We start from the raw sequence: 25,059 nt of genomic DNA on the forward strand, positions 1-25,059 counted from the left end.
CCCTGTTTCTCTCTCCTTGTGCTTTAGTTTTCCCAGTTTAGTTTATTTTGTATTGTTTCTCGTGGCCAGCAATAAAGCTGTGTTTTTTGAGTTCATCCCCGTGTGTGTGAGTTTTGCGATTGGGTCCTCATCCTGCCTGCCACACAGCGATCCATGACAATTTTAACACGTAACTGAAGAGGGCTCTCTCCCTTTAAGAATTCACTTGTTTTCTTTGTACCTGTCGCACACAACATGAATGAGGTGTGTGATTTTGGGGCTGCTGATGCAGTTTTGTACAAGTTCTTCTTCCTTCTGATGTGAGAAGGAACAGACTGTTTTCAAGCTTTGATAAAGGGTGAACCTTTCAATTTCAGCCGTTTGTTGCACTACTTTGTTTGTCAGGGATGACTTCATATTTGCAGTTGAAAATGATACGTTATTTTGAATTACCTACTTAGGTCTAATTCACTGCTATAAAAACAAATCACTCCAAGGGGTAACAGACTATTTCTAACAGCCAATCAAAGCAAAGGTATTAACTGCTGTCTATCAAATCACTGACCTTAAAGTTTAACTCGAGTCAAGTTATATCAAGATACTTTTGCATGTTAAAAAGAGATGCTTCCTGAGGATTGGAAGGCATGCATACTTACTGTTTTACATGAGAATTTAACAACTACTTTTAAAAATACAGTGTTTATGCAAATGAGCTCCTGTGCTGATAATGAGCTATCAAAACAACCATTAAATGAAAAACAGAACACCAACACAAATAGCAGTGATCTGTGCTCCCAGTAAAAGGAGGCTCTGACATAGGCGGGTCGTTTTGAATTTTGTATAATTAAGAGTGATGAGACACAAGTGAGAAATCTTATCACGTCTTGCAATGTATTTACCTGTTTACACTTACTCTGAACAGAAAGCAAACCCCATATGATTGATGTAGCTTTTTTTTTTTTTTTAATGATGGGGTTTTGGTAGTATGAGCCAAATGACTGAGAGTGGAATAATGCTTATTAAAATTAATGAGTAAATTGTCCTACACACTGGGACTTTGTTTTATAGCATTCTACGCTGTTTTTTTTTACGCCCATTAAACATTCCTGAGACATTGTTGATTGAATCTTTGCCACACTGTCTTTACAGAGCCATGCTCAGCTGAGTGATAGTGGTGCACCATGAGGGCTCAACAGAAAATGCTGGCAAAGTGCTAGGACGGGGGGAGACTTTGATCCAATAATGGAAATTCCCCCATGAATGACTTTGTGAAGCGATTCTGTCTTCCCACACAGTATTGACTTATTCTCTTTTATTCTGTACGTGGTGTTCTCACACAGTAACAGTGCTGCATGATCACATCCACTCAGATATGATATCTTTTCAGTGATATAGGATAAATGTTATTACATCTAGACCAATATGTGGCCCAGCAGGCCTTATGAATGTCCATATTTCAGAGACTGTCTTCTTTGAAGACCACTTGTCGAAGCTATGAACAAGAGGCTTTCATGAGTTACAGCTTGCGGCTTATTTAATTCGTCTAGTTCATGTGATTAACCAGTGATCCATACTTTAGAGTTGATATTGTTGGCGTTTGACCTCTAAAAGGTTGGACACCAGGGTTGTTATCACCCAAAGCTGTCTGTCCCTTTCTCTGTTATGAATTTGCTAAGAGGCTAACTCCATTAAGCTAGCCTCTTTACTGTACTTCACTAAATCTTTGTGCTTACAATGCTCTCATCGGCCACTTGTGTCAGCAGTCCCAGGGTCAGACCTACATGAACTGCCGAACAGATCGGCCATAAAGTATAACACTGTTACCATTCTGAACCTATGTCTTTAAATTGTGGGATAACTAATGGACAAGCAAAATCACGTCTTAACAGTTTAATGTTCTGACAGATGAAGTGCCTAATAGGTTTTATCTATATGATCCAGCTAAACTAGGGTACAAAATACACTAATCATCAGCAGTGCATTAACTCAGATTTCCATGTTTCCGCTCCCTGATGGGCAATGATGCCAAAGTATTATGTAGCATTTTGACAGAATATACGGGAAAAAGGAGGCAGAGGAAGGGGTAGGGAGATATTACCGATAATAAAGAGGCAAAGCTTGGCAATAAATCAAATAGACAGAGATACAATTGAAGTCCTGCATGAATTTCAACCACTGAGAATTATTCAGAATAGACAATCTTAATCCTATGCTCCAGTGCACAGTGAAGGACTATGCAGAGCTGTTTGCTTGTTCTTGATTTATTTATTTACTCTTCAGTACAGGCATAGGCTGGATTTTTCCCTTCTTTTTTAATAGAGTAAATAGTGTGGGGAAATTGGAGGAGTTATACAGAAATAGTGGTATACCATCAGAGAGTTCATATAAAAAACCCAAGAGACTTTTCCTTGCAGATAGATTTAGATACAATTAGGTGTTAAAAGTGAACCAATTAAAATTAACTGTCAGTCTTCTCCCTTCTCTTAGGGTAGTTACAATGCCTGATAATCCAAATGTACGTATGTACTATTCTATGAATGTATATGCCCTCTCACTGGTTGTGGTGTACTGTAGTGCAGCTCTAAAACATTATTGCTGTATTGTAATTATGGTTTTGAATACAAAAAGTATTATTATTTTTAAAAGTATTAAAGTAGTTGTAATTTGTTGCTATCCTAACTGAATAACAGTAATTTTGTTTTAGACCAAAAAGCCACAGTAGTATATGCATACAGCTAGGTCCACATATTATTTTAGATTCTTTAGACATTTTAGTCACAATTTCTGTTATTACATATCCTAGTTACAGTTAGGAGTAGTACAGCAGACTCTCAGCATTAATTTGAATATTGCATTAATTATAGGGGAATTAAAGTCCTTTTTTATGCACAGTCCCTTAGTTCCAATTCAAATACAATTGGAACAAATTAACATAAGCATAAATACAGTTCTCAGTTTTTTAATACTTTGTCAAGCATCCTTTGCAGGTAAAACCTGCCCGAACTCTAGAACCAGAGGAGATACCCACAATGCTTTTGCTGTCAGCTGTCAGGTTTTTCTGTAGTTTTTAGTCCTGTAAGTCAAATGCATGTTGATTGCATGCTCAGTCATGTTAAATTAAATACTTCAAGTACTTAACTCCTGTGGAATAGCCCACTTAGCGACCTTGCAAAGTTTTGAATTGCTTTTGAAGAACGCTTTGGCTCATTTCCCTCCTATGCTAGGAGTCGATGTCCAGTCAGCTTACTGCATTCGGTCCATAATTATTGTACTGCAGGTTGAATATGTTTTGGTAAAATAAAACCAAAAATTCTCAGTCTCCAAAAGAGGAGTGCTTCAAGATGCAACATCATGCGTGTTCCTGTGGAAGTCATCTGTGTGAAATGTTTGTATTTGACTGGTATTTGACAGTGAGATGAAAAAGTACATAATTAGTTGTGAAAGAAAATTATAAAATTATTTAAATTATAAAATTATATCAGCTGTGATGTGCGAGAGCAACACCCATGCAGTATTAGATTTTTTTATTTCTTCGGGTAGATTTTGTTCGAGCTAACATAATTCAGTTTCACTGTTATTTTTTTCTTTTTTCTAAAGCAAAATCAGCAGTAATCTGCACAGAAAAGTCAGAGAAAGGGAGGATAATGAAATACATGTGTTTTTCCTCAATCATTCTTGTATGATTGTGGAAATGATTTTTCATCCATTCTTTCCAGTGAATGTGCGGCTGTTGGAATAAAGCCTCTCAGAAAATCATTTGACTCTGTCATGATTTTATTCACTTCGGCGTCTGCAGAATAATGGGCTGACCCTAGAAAAGAATCTCAATAGTTTGGGTCAAAGTAAGGGGGAAATAAAAACTATAAATTGAATTAACTTGTGACCACAATAACAGTTAATGCAATGAAGTCTGCTCAGTGGCAGCATAGTGAGAATGTATACAAAAGTTATTTTTAGTTGTTTTTTCATAGAAATAAGTTTCAAAGCTATGAAATCATACTCTTTATTTACTGAAAGACAAAAATAAATAAATAAATAAATAAATAAATAAATACAAGCTTTCGAGGGCTATGCCATAATACCTAAATTCCATCTCTGTATTCACATGTAAGCTTCTCTGTTAATAACTATTAATTAGAGCATATCAGCAAATGGAACATGATTGTCTAAATGGAATATGATTGCTGGTATAATAGCTTTGTTAGTACACTTTGTAATTGTGATGAGGCAATGAAATGAAAATTGATCTAATCAAAAACAATCTCTTAATTCGCTTTAATCTCAAGAATTTGATGGGACATTGTGCCAGAAGCGAACGCATGGGTGAGTGACATGAGCATGCGTTTGAATCTAATTAACTGTGTAATGTGAGAAGTACTGCTGATGAACTAGTCTCAATGTGTGGGCAGGGAAGAAATGGAAATTATTACTAGCTCACGCAGCATACAACTGGATGAGAGAGAGCGCTTGCACAGAAATGAAAGCCATATAGAATCTCTAAATATCTTCATAGTCTTATAAACACATTTTCTAGATTGCTATCCTTTGTTTGCATATGTATCCACCTGGCATATAAAGTCCCTTTGTATGCAGATAATAAAACACTTCATCATCTGCTCTGTCCTGTAAACAGTGACAAACAGTGCTCCCCCACTCTACACGTAATGAAAACCTTCAAAGGTCAAAACATTCATGCAGTAAAAAGAATCAGCTGGTATTGTTAGATGTCGCTTACTGTATCATATCCATTTGCTGCTGAACTCAGCTGACCCCATATTAACTGTCAGTCACAGCTCAAATTAAAAAATAAAAGCATTATGTTGATGGTTTTTGTGGACTGCATTTGTTAAGAGTGTAATAGATAAAATTACTAAGCTAATTAATTTCTGTAATCCCAATGATCTTTTTACCTGCTGGAAAAAAATATTGCAATTTACCTTCCTTATTCCATCGTAATTTCCGTGTGAATGAAGAATTTGAAACCAATTTGAATACGGTTTAGATTTTGCCTTGCAGTGATATAAATAAGTGATAAACTGTTGCCTTTATGAGAACTGCAAATTAAACTGTGACGAATTTTGAGGCAAATAAGATGTTTCAGGATATTTTTTTAGCACTTTGGCCACTATTACGGCTCTAAAAATAAAATAACTTTGAATTAATATCACCAGCATTTAGCATTTTATATCACGTAGGCTGACAAACAACATTCTGTGACCAAGGGAGGAAACAGATAAACAAAATAGATCACGGGTTTTATAGCAACATAACAACATGCAGGAATTAATCCTTCTGTGTCCTTTTTTAGACACTTGACCTCCAGTTAAAAGTACTTTTCTCCTGCGCTTTGAAATCATACTTCAGCTAGATATCATGTCACAAGCATGCACTTGTCAGTAGTCTTTAATATCATTGCTGCTTCACTGCTTCAAGTCTGAAAATGAGAAACATGTCATTACTTGTTAAACCCACTTATCAGGCCTTTGCTATGTGAGCCCCAAGAGATGAAAACAACCTTCCAGAGGTTGTCAGGTTAGCTAACTCGGTGTCCTCCTTCTAAAACTTCCCTTACACACACATTTTAGTAAAAGACCTATTCTTTAAAGCAAATGGGCTTTGGTTTTATATTTGTGAAGAATATGTACAACAGCATGCTTTCCCTGTGCACAGATGCTTCAGCACCTCAATAAATGCATGAAATTAACTGATTTCCCTTAGGTCAGCTTAATCTTTAGACTCTCTAACGACAAACAGCGCGTACAGTTTTATCTACAAACGACAGAGAAAATCTGAAGGTATTTATGTTTTCTACTGATTATAAAAAATAGGCTGAATGTTACAACATTAGGAGCATTTTAATATAAGAAATAATATAAAGACTAAGTACTGACAATATCTAAACAGACAGTTTCATTTCCCAGCAGTATATCCAGTCTTTGAATGATCATGAATCTAATTTGCAAAACGGCTACTTTAAAAATAAATTGAGTACATGCGTCCACTGGTGGTGTATCCCCTGGATCACCATGCAAACTGACACAATATTGCAGTAGGTAGCAAATAAAAGCCCACTTGAAAATAATTTTAGACATGTAACACACAGTATAAGAAAAACCTGTGATGCTACATTTCTAAGACAGCCCAGATAACAAGCCCAACAGAGTCAGTGTTTTGCTGCAAGTGAACTGACTCAGATGTTCTGCAGAAGGCTGAGAATAAACCTTTTTTGTGTTTGTGTAGGTCAAAAAAAAAAAACAGTGGAAAAAAACAACACCAAAGCCGTGTGCTGACTACAGGACAGAGGGGTAGCAGAGGAAAGACACCTCTGATGAGGTGTTTTAGAGAGGCGATGCTGTGCACTGGAACATATTGAGGTTGTGCATTTCAGATATTCAGACTTTATCGTACAGTATTTATCTCTTGTTTGTTAAGTGAGTAATTTTGCCTGCGATTATTGTTGATTAGAACTATTATTTGCAAGATAAATGGCAAATAATCTTGAATTCATTCTAGCATTTGAAAAATGCAAAGATACAATGACGATACCAAAATATTATTTAACTGTGTCAAATTCCGGTTCACTCAATAGAAACAAACTACTGTAGAAATAAACTACTGTCTCTGTACACACAAATGTTTTCTGTTAGTTTGCTTGATTAGAGCTTTAGAGCTTTTCTCTGTATGTTGAAGGCTCTTTGTAGACTTTATATTTGACTAACATTTCTATCTTAGCTTGATTGTGCTATCCATGTTTGCTCTGTTGCATATAAGGGATTGGATTTTAAATTCTTAAAACACGAATGAAATGTTTCAAAATGCAGTTGGTGAATACTTTAAGTTTATGAAGTTTATGAATCTTACAGCCAGCATTATGGGGCGATCGTGGCTCAAGAGTTGGGAGTTCGCCTTGTAATCGGAAGGTTGCCGGTTCGAGCCCCAGCTTGGACAGTCTCGGTCGTTGTGTCCTTGGGCAAGACACTTCACCCGTTGCCTACTGGTGGTGGTCAGAGGGCCCGGTGGCGCCAGTGTCCGGCAGCCTCGCCTCTGTCAGTGCGCCCCAGGGTGGCTGTGGCTACAATGTAGCTTGCCATCACCAGTGTGTGAATGGGTGGATGACTGGATATGTAAAGCGCTTTGGGGTCCTTAGGGACTAGTAAGGCGCTATATAAATACAGGCCATTTACCATTTACCATTAGTGGGCCGTGTGCTTTAAACTGAAATCCACTCCCCAGAGTTTGTGTCCTGGAACTTGCATTAACCAAAGTGAACAGCTTTCTTTGAGCATCTAGTGTGACTAGGCAGCGTGGATCACTATATCAGAAAAACAGTCATTCGATGCATGGTTGCGCTGTTATCTCATCTTCAGTGCTTGTTGCTGCCTGTTGATGTTATATTGCCAGTCTCAAGGGAGAGGGGCACAGGCGTCCCACACAGTGAATTAGTCAGTACTTAACCCTGACAGTTTCTTCTAGCCTCCTGTTTCTCCTCTAATTACCATCCCTTCCTAGCCAGTAATTAAGTCATCCCACAGCGGGGGCTTTTTACCACTAGGTTGGAGAAGGAAAGTGGCATAAAGTCCCTCCCCAGATCAGCTCCTGTTGATTTTCCCAAACCTATATAAAGCTGAAAAATGCAGATCAACGCCCAGTTTCTGCAGTACTCCAGTGATTGTAATTGCAATAGCCCCAAGATGACTTTGTGTTGTGTGTGTATGTGTGTGTTTGTGTCTTCCAAGTGTGTATAAAAGAAACAGATTAGAGTAGAGGGAATAAAAACAGATTAAAGTTAAACTGATATTTTCTGTGCCCCACAGTAAACAACGCTTCCAGTGTGTCTGTCACGTAAAAGTTTTTCAAAAGAAGTTTTAAAAAGAAAATAATTGCTCATTCGATGCACAACAGTGATAATGGCAACTCGAGAGATTTTAGCAGTGCTGGATTTTCAGCTTGCCTGATTGGCTGAGACGAGTGCTTGAAATCCAAGTGCTGGAAGTCGTTACTGCTTCAGTCAGCAAATGGGAATTCGTGTATGCTGCCAAAGCACGAGAAGGCAGCCAAAATCCTTTTGGTGACAACATGTTTGTGAGTCATCTAATTTGCTCAATCACTAAAGCATCACTAGGAAATGTGAAATATTTATATATACATTACAGCATTTATCTGTGATTTTTTTTTTTTTTAACGTAGGCAGCCAACTGTGGAGAGCTGTCAGAAAGTGAGAGATGACTTGCAAGTGGAATCCATGGCTGGACTTGGGGACATTGCCATTACATGGTCAGCATCTTAAACCTTGAGGCCACCTGGATGCACTTTTACTGTGTTCTGCTCAATGACAATACAATAGAACAGGTGACATACGGCTTCAGACTGTACACAATAATACTGCAAAGGTGCAATATAGTGCTGTTCAATTGTTGCTTAACAGAAAAAAAACAACACTAAGCTCTCTTTTTGCTTCATATTGCAGGTGGCATTGTTATTTATCTTATTATGTTTTCTCATTACATTCATTCTGTCTGCGCACACAGTGTGTCATTATTAGACGGTCTCTGTCACTGCCTCACAGCTAAAAACAATAAATGAGTAGCAGTTACATGAAAGAAGTGTACGTGTATTGGTAGAGAAGTGCATGGATGAATAGAGATAGCCGAAACTCTACGCAATTTTCTCCTGGTCCACAGAATCTGTGTCTAAGTGAATGTAAGTTTAAAAAATTTTGGCAGAAGAAAAACCCATCATTTTCTAAGTAGAACCATGATTAGATGCAGAGAATGTGTTAATAATGTAGGCTTTGGTTGTTGTTGGGGTTTTTTGTTTTTGTTTTTTTGAGTGCTGCACTTTGCTTCATGGTATTTGTGAGTCATCTGAACCACTCCAGTGCGTCTGTGTTCATCCTCACCTTGACTATGACCTCACTGCCAGTTTACCTGTCTGCTCCCCTCTTCCTTGTTTTGATACTGAACTCAGCGGATCCCCTTCAGTGTCTCTAACACTTATATACATTTTCTTTATCACACACTTTTAGCACCTTCCTGTCTCCCTGCCTAATGGCAATCCAGACCCTCAATGTCTCTGTCCTCTTTCTTCAGTCTGTTTCATCCTTCCTGACTTCCCGTCTGCCTCCCTCCATCACTTCCTTTGGCTACAGCATGCTGAATTAAACATTTCTGCAGCCTCTCTCAGCAAATCTGCCGACTACATCAAATCCTCCTTTGCTCACTCTATCCAATTACAGATGGCTCATCCAAACTAATTCGAAACCTGAGTCGGACAAATGTAACACCTTTATATCTTTTTAAAAAACAAATGAGGTACATATCAGCACATTTAAATATTCACTCTTGATGTATGAGTTAAGTTTTCCTTTTAAAATGTACAGATGTTAAGATATTGCAATTGGAAAAAAAAACGTAGGGGTGGGAGTGTGGTCCGAGATTCAGAGCTTTCTGTTTGATGAACTGTTTAATTTTAGAAACGGAGGAAAATGAGTTTGGACATGCAAATTAGAATAGCAGATTATTCATTTTAGTGCTGATCAAGTGGTCGTCTAAAAACTGATTACATTTAGGAATAATTAACACCATGAAGGAAATTTCCTTTGAGAAGTATTCTTGGTAAATTTAATTAAATAAAAGCCTATCGTGGTTGCAAAAACCCTAAATCAAACTAGCCAAACTGGGGAACATAAACTTGAAAAAAAGAAGAAAAAAGCCAAACAAAAACAAGCTATGATGGTGATCATGGCTCAGTGCAAATTCTTTTTAGTTGTTATGTTTGGTATGGTGAAATACATGATATTTAATGATAACACAGTTGAGCTCCAAACTACTCATATCATTAAATGTGTATCCTTATGTTATTAGCTAGGATTAGTAAACCATTAGTGACCTGACATTAGACCTCGTATAATTCAATAACATTTTTTCACTCAGCAGTCAGCTCTCTGAGATTCCTCAAACTATTTATCTGCTTTTGTAGAAAGAGTTTCGTACAGTATGATGGACAAATGCTTTAGTGGGAAATTTTGTCATATTTCTGTACGACCTTGTAGTCAAAGTGTTGTTGCAGACTCACTGTGGAGATGTGTGTTTGTCTAATTGCCACAGTAACATGAGAGTGCTGCAGCTCCGTAACAAAAACAAAGCATGGAAAATAATAATGCCATTTGGAGTGCACAGCACGTAATATTGTCTCGGAACAGTCAAAATATGTGTAATGAGTCGCCAAAAGGGAAATGAGACTCGGTGAGGAAATCACACATGTAGCTATGACACTTTGGCGCAAGTAGTTCTCCAAACCAAATTTCCAACTTGGAAAGCATGAGGATCTCTGGGAAATTATTGCCATTGAGCTCCTGCTGCCACAGGTAAGGAAAAGAGAAGAATTGCTACGTCTACCAGATGCTGGTGGTTTGTCCAGATGTCCAGATTTACAAGCAGCTTTTACTGCTGGATTATCTTAACAGTCAAGAATCTCATGAATTAAGGAACAAAGGAAAAACACTTGCAATAAGAGGCAAATACTTTCATGTTTTCACATGAACCCAAGCACACAACTTTGGACAATGTCGAAAAAATCAGGTCAGGACACTGTTTGAAGTTGACCTTTTCACATGTAGCACACAACAGGAGATAATGTGCTTCAGAGGCATTCTCACTACTGGTTTAGGTGCCCACCAACAAGCTGTAAATTCTTTAGACACTCACTCAATAGGGTATTGCGCAGACTTTGTAGGCAGCCGAAAGCAAGTTTGATTAAGATTCAATCTGACTGAGCAGGACATTTCTTAAATAGAGCTTTGACCGATGATGATGAGACAGATGCAGGGCTGGAAGGGACGAAAGTACAGTGAAAGTGGGTTTTATAGTGTTTTTTTCAAAAGGCTTTACTAAGTCAGTATAGAGACAGAGTACAACAGAGGAGTGCAACAAAGAAAATCTAAATTTCCTTTGTGAAATAAGTTATAATACTTGTGTTCAACATTTTTGAATCAAAGTCCAAAGATTGAACTTCTTTTGTTATGAGATTTTAATTTAATTTAGCATAATATTTTCGCAGGTCATTGCAGGATTTTGATCGGATCCTTGGATACATTTTGAGGGTTGCTGAGCTCTGACTTAGTGACAAGAGAAGCTCTATCAGACCTCTCTATTCATCCTGCACAGCTTTTCAGAGTACAATCTATGAAAGCCATGCATTTTAATAAATATTTTTTATTCTAAATAACAACCCTCATCCTGCTTCTTTGATTACAGTGCAATGCTGATTTGAGGCCTTTAAAATGCATTAATGGCTACCAGATTTGCATTTATATTGGATTTTTTTTCCCAAACACGCAAGAACCTGAGATTGAGCTCTGCGAACAAAGACCAGACAGAGAACACGCATCATCTGAAACACATTCGACCCTATAATAGAGTACAAGCAGGAGCACGAGTGATGCTAGTGTGAGCAAAACAGGCCATCGAATTTCACCACTAACACCTTATTCAGCTGAGCTCTGATATAAAAAACTGTATGCAGCCAGCAGTTAAAGTGGCTTTTTTGACCAAAATACAATAAAGGAAATATATATGACAAAGAGTAAGATTCTGTTTAAAGACTGCAATCAGCAGGGAGAGGGTGGCGACAATTACTCATACAAAGAACACTCCAATAATTTCTTTAAGACACATAAGCCTAGAGGGAGCAGATAATTGGTGCCTTCCGGTGTGTGTGTCTCTCCCCTTGAAGCGGCAATGACCTTTTCAGAGCACTAGACGCAGGGCTGGAACCTTCTAATTCCGTGTTTATCCTTCAAATTAGGCACACTGCCCATGTTATTAAAGATGGGGGAGATTTGTTTGTTGCTGATCAGGTTGGCATTGTCCACACCGCGTGCCTCCGGGGTAATCTCTCTTGATAAGTGAACCCGAAAGGAATGGATGCTTTGTCTCTCTGCAAATCTGATTCAACCACTTTCCACCACTAAATTGTTGAGGCAGAGAAAGTCCCCGGGGAAATTTACAAAGCGATTCAGTCCTCATTGGTTGTTAGAGCAGAGCACGCCTGGGCAATCATGTGCCAAGCAGGACCAAGGCTATGTATGATTTCATTCCAAACAAACACTACATCAGTCGATGTCACTCCACCTTCCTGGTTGAAGATGCGCTAATCACTGAAATTATCTGAAGGTCGAGGTTGGAATGATTTAAAGCTCTTGACCTTTGGCAACAATTTCATGCATTCCTCTTAGATACTTTGGGGTTGTTTTTTTTTGCAAAATGTATATGCTGTGCCTAGAAGTATTTCTCATTTTTGTACACTAATAGGCATCACAAGATCATTTAAATGTCAGACGGAAATAAAAAAGATCTATCAAAGTTTGAATTGTTTACAGATGCCTCGTATAGGTATGGATAGTTGATTGTTTTAATGAGAAACACATCATTTTTTCATACTTTAGGTTTAATTGACTTGTCATGATGAAGGGGATATCTAGAACTCATGGCTGAATTTGATGCCACTAATGGTTTGTTAAGTGTGAAAAACAACAGGAACCACCTGGGCCCACCAATAGTCCCAGAAGCACCTGACGTACATACACACACTCTGTTTTAATAAATCACTGCAGCATCACAGACAGGACTCGACGGCTGTACAGTGTCTGCGGAAAGCAGCTTCTGAAGTTTTGCCTCTGAGATTCATGTCTCTGTGCAACATCCTGCTCTGTCAAGTTACGCATTATGCAAATGCATTGTTTACCGTTCATGTGACAATATCAAGGAGTGAAAGTCAGTGGGGACCAAGGGCTGTGGCAAGTTACCAAGTGAGACGAAGGAAAGCAAGACAAGCAAGTCTGTGAAAGAACTGCCAAAGAATGAGGCAAATGATTCTCTTACTCTGTTTGCAGTCTTTCTATAATTCCGACTTAGCAGACTGTAGGGGGATGATAGGAAATCAAAGCACATCATTCTGAGAAAGATAGATTTAAGCCATCTGATTTTTGTACTTTTGCTTCTTTGTGTGAGCACTGAGGAGGCTGGTGATGTAAAGCAACAGAATGTATGTTGCATGTTATGGATTATGTTGCAACTAATGAATGTCAAACTCTATGATTTGGGCATAAATAAGTAAGTGGTGCAAAATTAATATTTAATTGAACTGAACTGATTTGAACTGGGCTGAATCAAAGTGAACTGCAGTGCAATGAGTTTAATTTAATCGAGTGAATAACACATTTTTGTGGGCCTAATTGCTCAGTCAAACTAGAATAAAAATAGAATATTAACATTCGTGAGAGTTTGAAAAATTAGTGGTTGTTTACAGAATTGCTGGAATTGCTGAGGTCCTGGGACAGATTGGCAACTAGTCCACGCTGTACCCTCGCCACGAGGTTAAGTATGCAACACCCTTAATTTCTGGGTGATCGCTTTTGATCGCAAGGTGATTGCCTAAGTCACCTTTGTCTGAGGCATCTTGTCTCCAAACGGCTGCGGTCTAACTGAGGGTAAATGCAGCAAATAATGACCATCTAATTCATAAACACAGACAGATCTATCAGACAATCGATGAGTCCAGCTCATCTGTGACATAAGTCTTTGCAATAGGGGACTTGACCTGGCTGCCAACTAGTTGTTATATTCCTATTTAAAGCAAGCTTGCCAAGCACCTATGTCCTCTTGCAGTTAAATATTTTTGCAGTTAAACAAGAAGTTGAAGAAATTGAGCTGATATTTCTCTAATTATGAATAAGATTCGACTAAATATAACGGGGAAAATGATTCATTATTCCCCTACCGAATTTGTTAGTTTGCCCACTTACAAAGACATGAACAGTCTCCAATTTTTATGGCAGTTTCACTTTACTAGTGAGAGGCAAAATATTAACCACAAATCCAGAAAAAGCACATTACATAAAAATTATAAATTAATTTGCACGTTATTTAGTGAAATAAGTATTTGGTCTTTAAGAAAACATAGCTTAGTACTTTTTGGAGAAACCCTTGCTGGCAAGCAAAGCAGTAAGCCATTTCTTATAGTTTGTCACCAGGTTTGCACATATCTCAGGAGGGATTTTGGCCCATTCCTCTTTTTGATACTCTCAAAACTCTCCCTTTAGCTTTTTGGCTGCCCCTTGTCAACTTCAAGCTTTCACACCCTCCTTTTGTGTTCTGGCTGAGAGAAATAGGTTTGTCATCCAGGATTTTATGGTAGATGGCCCCATCCATTGGCCTCTCAATGCAATAAAGTTGTCCTATACCCTTATAAGAAAAACAGCATAAGGTTTCCACATTTGTGCTTGACTGTGAAGGATAGTATTCTTTGGGTCAAATTAAGCATGTCTCTTCCTCCCAACATGGCGGTTCAAGTTCAAGCAAAAGAGCTCAGTTTTGGTTTCATCTGACTGCACCATTTTATCCCAGCCCTTTTCTGAATCATTTAGATGTTCACTGGCAAGCATAAGACAGGCCTGTACATGTGCCTTCTTGAGCAGAGGGACCTTGTGGACTTTGCAAGATTTCAACTAATTATGGTGTTATGTGTTATGTAGTTCTGGGATAATCCAACACCTTTCTCACATTCTCATGATCATCCTCACCCCATGAAGCAAGACCTTGAATGGAGCTCCAGAATGAAGGTGATTGACGGTCATTTTATTTCTAATTCTCAACAAGCTTTTTGCTGTCTTTGAGCACATTACAGCCATGTGCAGGTCTACGGTCTTGTCTCCGACATCCTTTGACTGGTCTTTGGTGGTGGAGAGGTTGTAATGTAAGAAACTGAATCTGTTGACAGGTTTTCTTTTATGGACATAATGAGTTATGAATCAAGATGATGAGTATCTGTATTTGACTGATTCTTTGTGATCTGTTTATCACACGGGCACACGGCCAATCTGTTGGAGCCAGAAATCTGTCTGGTTTGAAGGGGATCAAATAATTACTTCACTCAATGACATGCCAATCTATTCATAATGTTTATGGAGCGTTTTGTCTGGGTTTTTGGTTGATGTTCTGTCTGTCTCAATTGAAATGAAACTACAATAAAAAATAGAAACTGTTCACTTTTTGTAAATGAGCATGCTTACAAATTTATCAGGGGATTAAAAAATCATTGGAGGTTTTTATTTTACCAGTTTTATAAATTATTTCGATTATCATAAAGTTAAAAACTTGTATTTCAATTTACTAATAAAAATGGCTCGCAACATCACACAATAATTTCACTATTGCAGGAGAACAGTATGGAAAACCTAAAAGATTATTTTTGCGACACAGGTGGTATTAGTTACATTAAAATTAAAAAAAAGTGCTCACTGTGAAACAGACTGAACCAGCCATTGCCTACATTTAAAAAATAATCACAGAGTTACTGTAAAAGTACAGCAGTCAAAGTTTATCACACCATTCACATCTGCCTCTACTTTACCTGACCTGCATCTCTGTCATCCACTGTCCACACTGCTCAATCCACACCCCTCCTCAGCCAGGCTCATCAGGCTGAAACCCATCCGATTCGGCTGCTCTGCTCTGGATTTCACTCTTTATTTCCTAGGATTAGTACTCCACACTCTGGACTCTCTGCTCAGTTCAGCTACAGTTCCCCTGCTGCTCTGCACAGCCGGTAACTTGCCAGGTTCTCCATGTGTACCGTCACGCGCACCCCCACTCTGACCCAGCTCAACATCCCATCGGTGACCTGTTTTGCCCTGCAGTAATTATTCTTCTTTTCTCTAGATATACACTTCGCACAGTCTTGTAAGTTTATGAGTAAGCAATATATGTTGCTAAGCAGTTTGGCATGCCACAATTGCTGTTTTAAATTAATTTCTGTGGGGTCAAAATAACGTCCTTGAAGGTTCTAGGTACAGTGGGGCAAAAAAGTATTTAGTCAGCCACCGATTGTGCAAGTTCCCCCACTTAAAATGATGACAGAGGTCAGTAATTTGCACCAGAGGTACACTTCAACTGTGAGAGACAGAATGTGAAAAAAAAAAATCCATGAATTCACATGGTAGGATTTGTAAAGAATTTATTCGTAAATTAGGGTGGAAAATAAGTATTTGGTCACCTCAAACATGGAAAATCTCTGGCCCTCACAGACCTGTAACGTCCTCTGTAAGAGGCTTTTCTGTCCCCCACTCGTTACCTGTATGAATGGCACCAGTTTGAACTCATCATCTGTATAAAAGACACCTGTCCACAGCCTCAAACAGTCAGACTCCAAACTCCGCCATGGCCAAGACCAAAGAGCTTTCGAAGGACACCAGGAAAAGTATTGTAAACCTGCACCAGACTGGGAAGAGTGAATCTACAATAGGCAAGCAGCTTGGTGTGAAAAAATCAACTGTGGGAGCAATCATCAGAAAATGGAAGACATACAAGACCACTGATAATCTCCCTCGATCTGGCGCTCCACGCAAGATCTCATCCCGTGGGGTCAAAATGATCATGAGAACGGTGAGCAAAGATCCCAGAACCACACGGGGGGACCTGGTGAATGACCTGCAGAGAGCTGGGACCAAAGTAACAAAGGTCACCATCAGTAACACACTACAACGGCAGGGAATCAAATCCCGCAGTGCCAGACGTGTTCCGCTGCTGAAGCCAGTGCATGTCCAGGCCCGTCTGAAGTTTGCCAGAGAGCACATGGATGATACAGCAGAGGATTGGGAGAATGTCATGTGGTCAGATGAAACCAAAGTAGAACTTTTTGGTATAAACTCAACTCGTCGTGTTTGGAGGAAGAAGAATACTGAGTTGCATCCCAAGAACACCATACCTACTGTGAAGCATGGGGGTGGAAACATCATGCTATGGGGCTGTTTTTCTGCCAAGGGGACAGGACGACTGATCCGTGTTAAGGACAGAATGAATGGGGCCATGTATCGTGAGATTTTGAGCCAAAACCTCCTTCCATCAGTGAGAACTTTGAAGATGAAACGAGGCTGGGTCTTCCAACATGACAATGATCCAAAACACACCGCCTGGGCAACAAAGGAGTGGCTCCGTAAGAAGCATTTGAAAGTCCTGGAGTGGCCTAGCCAGTCTCCAGACCTCAACCCCATAGAAAATCTGTGGCGGGAGTTGAAAGTCCGTGTTTCTCGGCGACAGCCCCAAAACATCACTGCTCTCGAGAAGATCTGCATGGAGGAATGGGCCAAAATACCAGCTACTGTGTGTGCAAACCTGGTAAAGACCTATAGTAAACGTTTGACCTCTGTTATTGCCAACAAAGGTTATGTTACAAAGTATTGAGTTGTATTTTTGTTATTGACCAAATACTTATTTTCCACCCTGATTTACGAATAAATTCTTTACAAATCCTACCATGTGGATTCATGGATTTTTTTTTCACATTCTGTCTCTCACAGTTGAAGTGTAGCTCTGGTGCAAATTACTGACCTCTGTCATCATTTTAGGTGGGGGAACTTGCACAATCGGTGACTGACTAAATACTTTTTTGCCCCACTGTATGTAACTGAATCACTACAGGTGAAGTAATATTGAAATATATTAGCTTTAATTTGTATCTTTTTTTCTTCTTTTATTATTATTATTATTTTTATTTTTATATTATTTTGTATATGTGGCTGCATTTTTTCTTTTTATCCCACAGACCCCAAAAATTGACTTAATGATAAATAAACTAATTTTAGGAATAGTTGTGCAGTATGTTGATGGACTAATTTTAAAATATCAATTCCAACCCAGTTGGTATTCCTATATATGTAGATGACAACAAATTTACAATTTCTAATGATTTATCACAATTAATCACCATGTGATTCAATTCAATTCAATTCAACAGTAACCTCATGACCCTTTATTTCTTAACGCAAAGACCTAAATATATTATAGAAAAAAACCAACATTCAGATGACCCCCTGTCAGTAAAAACTTGGTGATGATGGGAAGGAAAAACTCCCTTTTAACAGGAAGAAGCTTCTGCTAGGATCTTGCTCAGGGACGGCCAATCATATTTGCGGTGAAAGGAGGATGACAGGACAAACAGACTGGATGTAAATGCCAAGTTTTGCCTATGTTATTGTAGGGTCTTTGCTTTACAATAAAAAGCCCCTTGAGACAACTGTTGCTGTGATTCAGTGGTATGTAAATAAAATTAAAATAAATTACATTGAAAATTAAAATAAAAATTCACCAGAAACTGATAGCTGACTGACTCCATTCTCTTGACTTTTTTGGTGTCTTAGCACGAAAGTCATTTTAAGAATACTGCTTCAACATTAAAAACCTACTCTGTTGTCTACAGTGTATTGGTCTACAGTAGCAAGCTAAAGCAAGGAGTCTTATCCGCACTTCATTAATATAATAAAACAATTTCACGGGGGTGAGACTGGCTGCATCTAAATATAAAAAAGTACACTTAATGGGTTAAAGATGTACAGAGTTCAGCTTTTTGCAACTAAAATCTCAAAATCTGAAAATAGCAAAGCCGTAAAAAGACATTCCCCTAAAAAGCATGAGTGGCATCAGTACACAGGCTGAAAGTGAACTCACCTATAAATTTTATATCTAGTCGTAAATCCTTGGCGGAATCTTTCCACAAAGGACAGATAACTCCGAGAGTGGTGGAAAGGTCCGCGGTCAGAGATGAGCCAGTCATATTGCTTGGTGACATGTTGTTCAGTGGCCAACGGATCCTGGCGGGAAGACTGAACTGTTATATGGTCCCATATAAACAGGAAGCAGATGACCTCAATAAACCTCCAGTTCATGCTTTTTTTTAAGCCGCTCTCTGTTCATTCTCGCTCCATTATGTGGAGACCTGATGGGAGAGAAGAGCAGAGGGAAGGGGGGGAAGGAGATGCAGAGAAAGAGAGTTGTTACATGACAAAGTCTATTTTAGCGGTACAAGAAGATGTCATAGAGTTAGGTTAATTGTCTTGTACCGAACAAATAAGACAGTGCCCTTGTCATTGTCACTTCACTGTGACATGGTGTATATTTATTTTCTGCTCTTTCTTAGCTTTGCGCCCCCTCCATGTCTGGATTTTTTTTTTCTTTGTTCTTAGGAAAACATGCACATTCTGCCTCTTCATACATAGACTGTTTTTTGTTTTTGTTTTTTATTAACACTTTCTCCAGTTATGTAATAGCTATCATTATAATTTCTGACAGGGTTAGAGGCAACTTGACTTGTTATGACACTCATCCACTAACATGCAAGACACTCATCCACTAACATGCAAGATCAACATCTCCCTTTGACCAATGGTGGCAGTTATTACCAGAAGAAACTTTCAGTTAGACCACTGCTTTTGTCATCACACAAATCTTATTATTACATATAATGTTGTTCTGTAAATATGTCACAAACAATACACAATAAAAGCAAAAGAATCAATAGGAAAAGTTCATCTAAAAGCACCAGCCAGAAACCTGCCTCTCATTGGGAAGCATATACATAACATGTGCATGCTATAGCATTACTAACCCAGTTTAATACTTAAATACTGTTAAATTAAAAGTGGAAAAAAAATTTTGGACATTAAAAATTATTCATTTTCTCTTTGTACTCCTTGTGCTTTTGAATGAAAATATCTATTTGACACTGAAATTATGCCTTGCAGTTTCCGATAAGAAAAAAAAAGATTTTCATCAGTAATTGCATTTAAGAACTCTGGCCCCTGGCCGTGGAGCAACAGTGTGCTATTAAGTGCTACTCTATGCAAAAATTTCCCCTCCCTTCATGGTTTATTACACAATAACACATCATAAAAGAGCAGGGAAAATTTAATGGGCCTAATCTTTTCCAGTTAAATACATGATGAACTGCTTGATTGCCAAAGTTAAACTAATCATAGTATACGGATGGGGAAGGTTTTTTCTTTTTTTTAATTATTATTATTATATTTCTTTTTCTTCTGTCATGTCATGGCTCAAATTAGCACGTCAGTTAAATTAATTCTATATTTTTTATTATTTAAACAATGTTTCATCTCCTTGCAAAAATACTTGGAAGAATCAGAGATCATTTGAATATCAACTTATATAACTAGCAATAATCACACTGCCATATTTGAAATATAAGCTGATTGTAATGAAATTTCAACTTTCCTCCAATAACACTTTATTCCCGCTTTAATAGCAGTCATGTTTTATGTTAATTACGTTAGACTAATTTGAGCTTGGCTGTCAGAATGAAACAATATAATGAGACAGAGAGAGGAAATACTGACCAGGGATTAATACTTTTGTGATTGTGCTAAAATGAGCAGTGAGCATTTTTGTAATGCCATGTCAAAAGAAAATGTGAGATTTTTTTTTTAATATATAAATTAAATTTTTTAAACGGTTTATAGGAGTGCTGTCTGCATACAGCAGTCTACTTTATAATTAATAACAATTCTTTAATGAGTTATGAGTTATATTGTTATCTGAGAACTACATGCACATCCAGTACAACAGGCCAATAAATAATGGAAATGACAAATCAAAGTTTCTCCATTTTTAATTGCTAATGTAGAGACAAATGCTGTTTGCATGATGCATTTTCATGAAAGTTTGTGCATAGCTCTTTGTGTACATTACTATGGTTGGAGAGTGCATTGCTTCCTTCATAAATGTGTTTGCTTTTGAGTTATTCATATACATAAAATCAGTGGATATTTCTCCTATAAAGTAGCTGGTATAGTGGTTTTCAGATAAAGGCTGACCTGCTGTGACGGCTCTGTGCATAACGCTCATGGACGTTTTAAAGTTTTAATTTATTACTAATTATTTAATTAGAATTAATTATATATTCTGGTCATGAATGAATCAAAATGCGACTAAATTGAAAATTGGTAGAAAGTAATATTACTATTATGTAGTTAATAGGAATATTCCATACTGTATAGCATGTGTATTTTCTGTATACTGTATATACATATAACATTTCATACATGTGTATGTATATGTTACATACACCAAACACAGCAAGCATAATTTGTTGAGGATTTATGAAGAATCACAGGATCACTGTACAGTAAAAATATACATCTTCTTCATGTACAGAATTCACCTTACACGTCCTTATGTGCCTATTTATTATATTAATGACTAACTGGTCGTCTTTCTCACTATTACTTACTGACTTACTGCAACACTTGATTTAGTTACTTTGTGCTCTTAGCAGTTGCACTACCATAAAAACCATGTCTACAGCTGACCCAGTACTCTGTCATTTCCACCACCTGGAGCATTAGTCTGAAACCTCTTAGTGAGCGCATTTACATTCATATGGCCACCTGACAGAGTAAATCCTCAGTCAGGTTTATTCATACGTAGATGGCTGTCTCTCTTGTACTGCCAAAAAAAATGATCTCACGACAGATTTTTTTCCTGCTGGCTTTGTGAGTTTCCCATCTGAACATTTTCACACTCTGTACCAAAATGTACCTGATAAAACTGAGTCTTGACCGAGCACAAGTAAGTGGTTATACTAAATGCTGAGTAACTATGTATAGTCGGTCAATTTATATTAAATTTTTTACGATGCTTTTTATTAGTAGTACTGTGTTAAAATAATAGTTTACGCATTGACTGTGTGAAGCCTTTAAAATGTGAGGGCCGCACCTTCATGAATCAGTGCTCATTGGTGAAAAGCAATGTCCACATGGGGCAAGGTGATGGACTTGTGGTATTTGAGGGGCTGAGGCATGTGGTGCAGTGAACCAGCTGCACAGCTGGAAATGTGATGGGATTAGGAATCAGATACACTCTTTTTTGAAGGTTTAAAAGTCTTTCAGTTTATATATGAAAGCTACAGAGAGCATTTGCCACATTTCTCCCATGAACACGCTTATGCTCACGTGCATGAAATGCTGATTCACAAGGAGCAAATCAAAGTAAATAAGCCACTAAGGACGGTGATGTTAAATTAGCTTGGGAGAAGATAACATACTTGGTTAATCACTATTACCCAGGTCCTAAGAGAACTGTTCAGTGTAGGAAACCGATGAATGTCATCACAAGGAGAGCCAAATAATTTGGAAGAGAACCACAGGGAGGGTTTAACAACTGGATGGGGTGTCAACCATCCAGTCCCTCATTGACAGAGAGATACTGGATGCATTTGCATGCACTAAATTCTGTGAGGGAATATGAGGATTTTGAGAACAAATATCAGAGATAGCCTTAAGGCAAGAAAATACAAATGGCACGTTGTCATACATCACAGAGGTCTGGCTCTAATAACTTACTTTTAGGATTATGTTAGACTGTATTTAAACATTACCCACAAGAGAAAATAAAACATCATGGCCTCACTGATGATTTTTTTCAAACATCTCATAACGATTCTCCACGTTTTGATGTAGATAGATAGTAGAGGTGGGAATCACCATACATCCCACGATACGATATTATCACAATACTTAACGCACGATACGATATTACTGCAATTTTTAAAAATATTTTGCGATATTCAGATTCTGTACATAAAGGTAAACTTTATCAATATTCATTTTATCTAATAACAAAGTCTCACACTCAGTCTTTCTCTCATTTCAGTCAGTTTTATTGTTGAAAACTGAACGGTTTGTATTACAGTCTAGTCCAACTTACTATCTGGTACAATTATAGCTATTCTGAACTATGAAATTTGTGAAAACTATGCAGCCCCTTCAGCAACTGAAGAATTTGAAAGTAAATTAAAACAAAATATAATTTTACATTAAATAAAAAAGTTTTAAACTTAATTAAAATAAAACATGTCTTAAATGAAAATAAGTAAACTGTCATGTTCATTGCTGCCATAAAAAAAAGTTAAACACATTTGGACAGTGAAGGAATGTCAGGATTCTTGCTCAGAAAAAGGATCAACATGCTCTGAAGTCAGAGCATGTTCCAGTCCACAAAAACTTTTTTGTAACATTAGCAAACAAAATATCACGATACTACACAGTATCGATTTTTCCCCCACCCCTAATAGATAGATAGATAGATAGATAGATAGATAGATAGATAGATAGATAGATAGATAGATAGATAGATAGATAGATAGATAGATAGATAGATAGATAGATACTAGTTTCAGCCTTCTGAATTGGTTTATTGATCTGGTATCTCTACAGCTGGTACCATGGCAGACAAAAACAATGCAGACAGAACTACAGATTGTTAGTAGATTTCCAGCATCCTCGTGAAAACACCAAAAAACTGAGTACATAGTATGCATCTGCACAACCATGGTGTTGCTCCTTCAATCCTGTTGATTGTTCAAATCGAATCCCAACCACTAGTAGCTCTGAATTATTCCAGCCTCCTCACCTGTGCTTTTCATGGGCTTGGTCACAATTCTTTTCCCCCTAAAATCAGCCATCATTTCCTCTTTCTTGTTATATTTAGGAGCAGACAATCATACTGTCTGAGTCAGCACTTTAAAATTGTTAAAGAACTTCAGCAGATTGGGGAGTTATAATAGAAATCTGAGATGTACAAAGAAATAGAACCGAGGACTGAGCAGTCCCAGTGGCACTCCTGTGTTACTAACCACCACGTCAAGCTGGCACTTCCCCTGCCACACAATCTGAGACCTGTCCAACAGACAGTCAGCAATCTACAAGATAGTAGATTCACTGACCCCTATCTTGCGTAACCTCTGACTCAGTGGAAATAAAGGCACTGAAAGAAAAAAAAAGGTGCCATCGTTATCACTGATGTTAGAGTCACCATGTTGCTGCATGTGACAGGCAAACCGGAGATGGTCTTTAGCATGTGGTCCAAGGTACGACAATTTTAGTCTCTTTGATACTTAAATTACATTTGACTTTAGGGCAACTTGATGCAGGATACCAGATATCTATGCAGCACAGAAGTTTAGGACACTGGGACTGATAGAATAAGGGCCTGTAGCCACGTGCCTGAGGAGGTGTTAATACAGAACCTGAGCTGGGTCTTCTTGCACTACTGCATGGGAAGACCCAGTTCAGGGTCCTGTGCCCTTGTAAAGCAGACTCAGCTCACTGATTCAGTCCAGATTGCATTGCTGATGCTCATACTCACAAAAAGAAAGCCATATGAAAGCCGTTAAATGGCAGAGGTCACCCCAACTGTCCCATGTCACTTTGATTATATATGTATGTATTTCTTTGTTAAGAATCTGGGCCTCACATGCTCAATACACATGCAACTCTATTCCTGTACCAAGGGTCACAATTTGCAGGGCTGGCCAAGTCAATCAATTTTAATCCATGAATGGGAGCAAATTACATTTGTTCTCATGTCAAGAGTGCTTGTAACTGATGAAAAGATGTGTGTACCAGCAATGCACTTATGCATTTATGCAAAGGTAGAGCATGAGATCAAAACAAATGGCAATCTAAAATCATACTCACATTTGCTTGGTCATCTGCGCAAATAGGGTTTGTTTTCACTTTCTGTTATATATATATATATATATATATATATATATATATATATATATATATATATATATCATTTGAGGTATTTATATATATATATCATTTGAGGTATTTATTTTTGGGGTGGATTAACAGAACTGAGAGGGGAAGAGACAGCGAGTGGATCACGTTTACCCTTGAATAGCAGGGTAAAAAGGGGAGGATGTCTGCTTCAGGAAATCACAAGACAGGACAAGGGAGGCTTGTTTTCTCCATCCTCTTTTTAAACAGCCTTATTCATACTGCAACTCCTCCTCCATTCTGCTTCTTTCAAGGGGATTCAATCCCCATTCTGGTCCCGTCACTAGCTTTGCCAATCAATTCCTCTCTCCCTAGTGTGGGGCCCTAAGTGTCTCTCTTTATTCTATAAAGTTCATAAGAATGGGGAGGCTTGTTCTGCTTATTTGTATTCTAAATCCCAGGGAGGCAAGAGATCAGGATAGAAAGAAGCCTACTGCAGGGAGACAGGTAGACTCACTGGAATTAGAACAGATAGTGTATTCTGTATTTTTACACTGTCCATTGTTCATATGTGACATCTTGTCACCAGTATGTAATATTTATTTTCTACATTTTCAGTCAGAGGAATTGTATGGATATTAGCAGATGGGATTCTCTCTGAACTCTTATCAGCACAGCTGCCTCAGAGTGAATTTATTCCCAGTGATACAGGTATAATGCGCGTAGTG

At 38.0% G+C, this 25,059-nt stretch overlaps 1 protein-coding gene across 1 annotated transcript in view; it reads right to left on the bottom strand.

The window, feature by feature from the left end:
* Positions 1 to 25,059, bottom strand: part of brinp1 (bone morphogenetic protein/retinoic acid inducible neural-specific 1) — a 127,527-nt gene that overhangs the window by 70,868 nt on the left and 31,600 nt on the right. The window contains exon 2 of the mRNA XM_086300878.1: positions 18,483 to 18,750. Within this exon, the coding sequence (XP_086157004.1) occupies positions 18,483 to 18,700 (218 nt within the window). The 5' untranslated portion in view covers positions 18,701 to 18,750. The remainder of the gene's footprint in view (positions 1 to 18,482; positions 18,751 to 25,059) is intronic.

Source organism: Aulonocara sp. 'chitande type north' Nkhata Bay, linkage group LG7 (genome assembly GCF_057382095.1).
Source record: "Aulonocara sp. 'chitande type north' Nkhata Bay isolate Kocher_YH1m ecotype deep benthic linkage group LG7, A_spYH_male_GT1.1, whole genome shotgun sequence".
Taxonomy (NCBI): domain Eukaryota; kingdom Metazoa; phylum Chordata; class Actinopteri; order Cichliformes; family Cichlidae; genus Aulonocara; species Aulonocara sp. 'chitande type north' Nkhata Bay.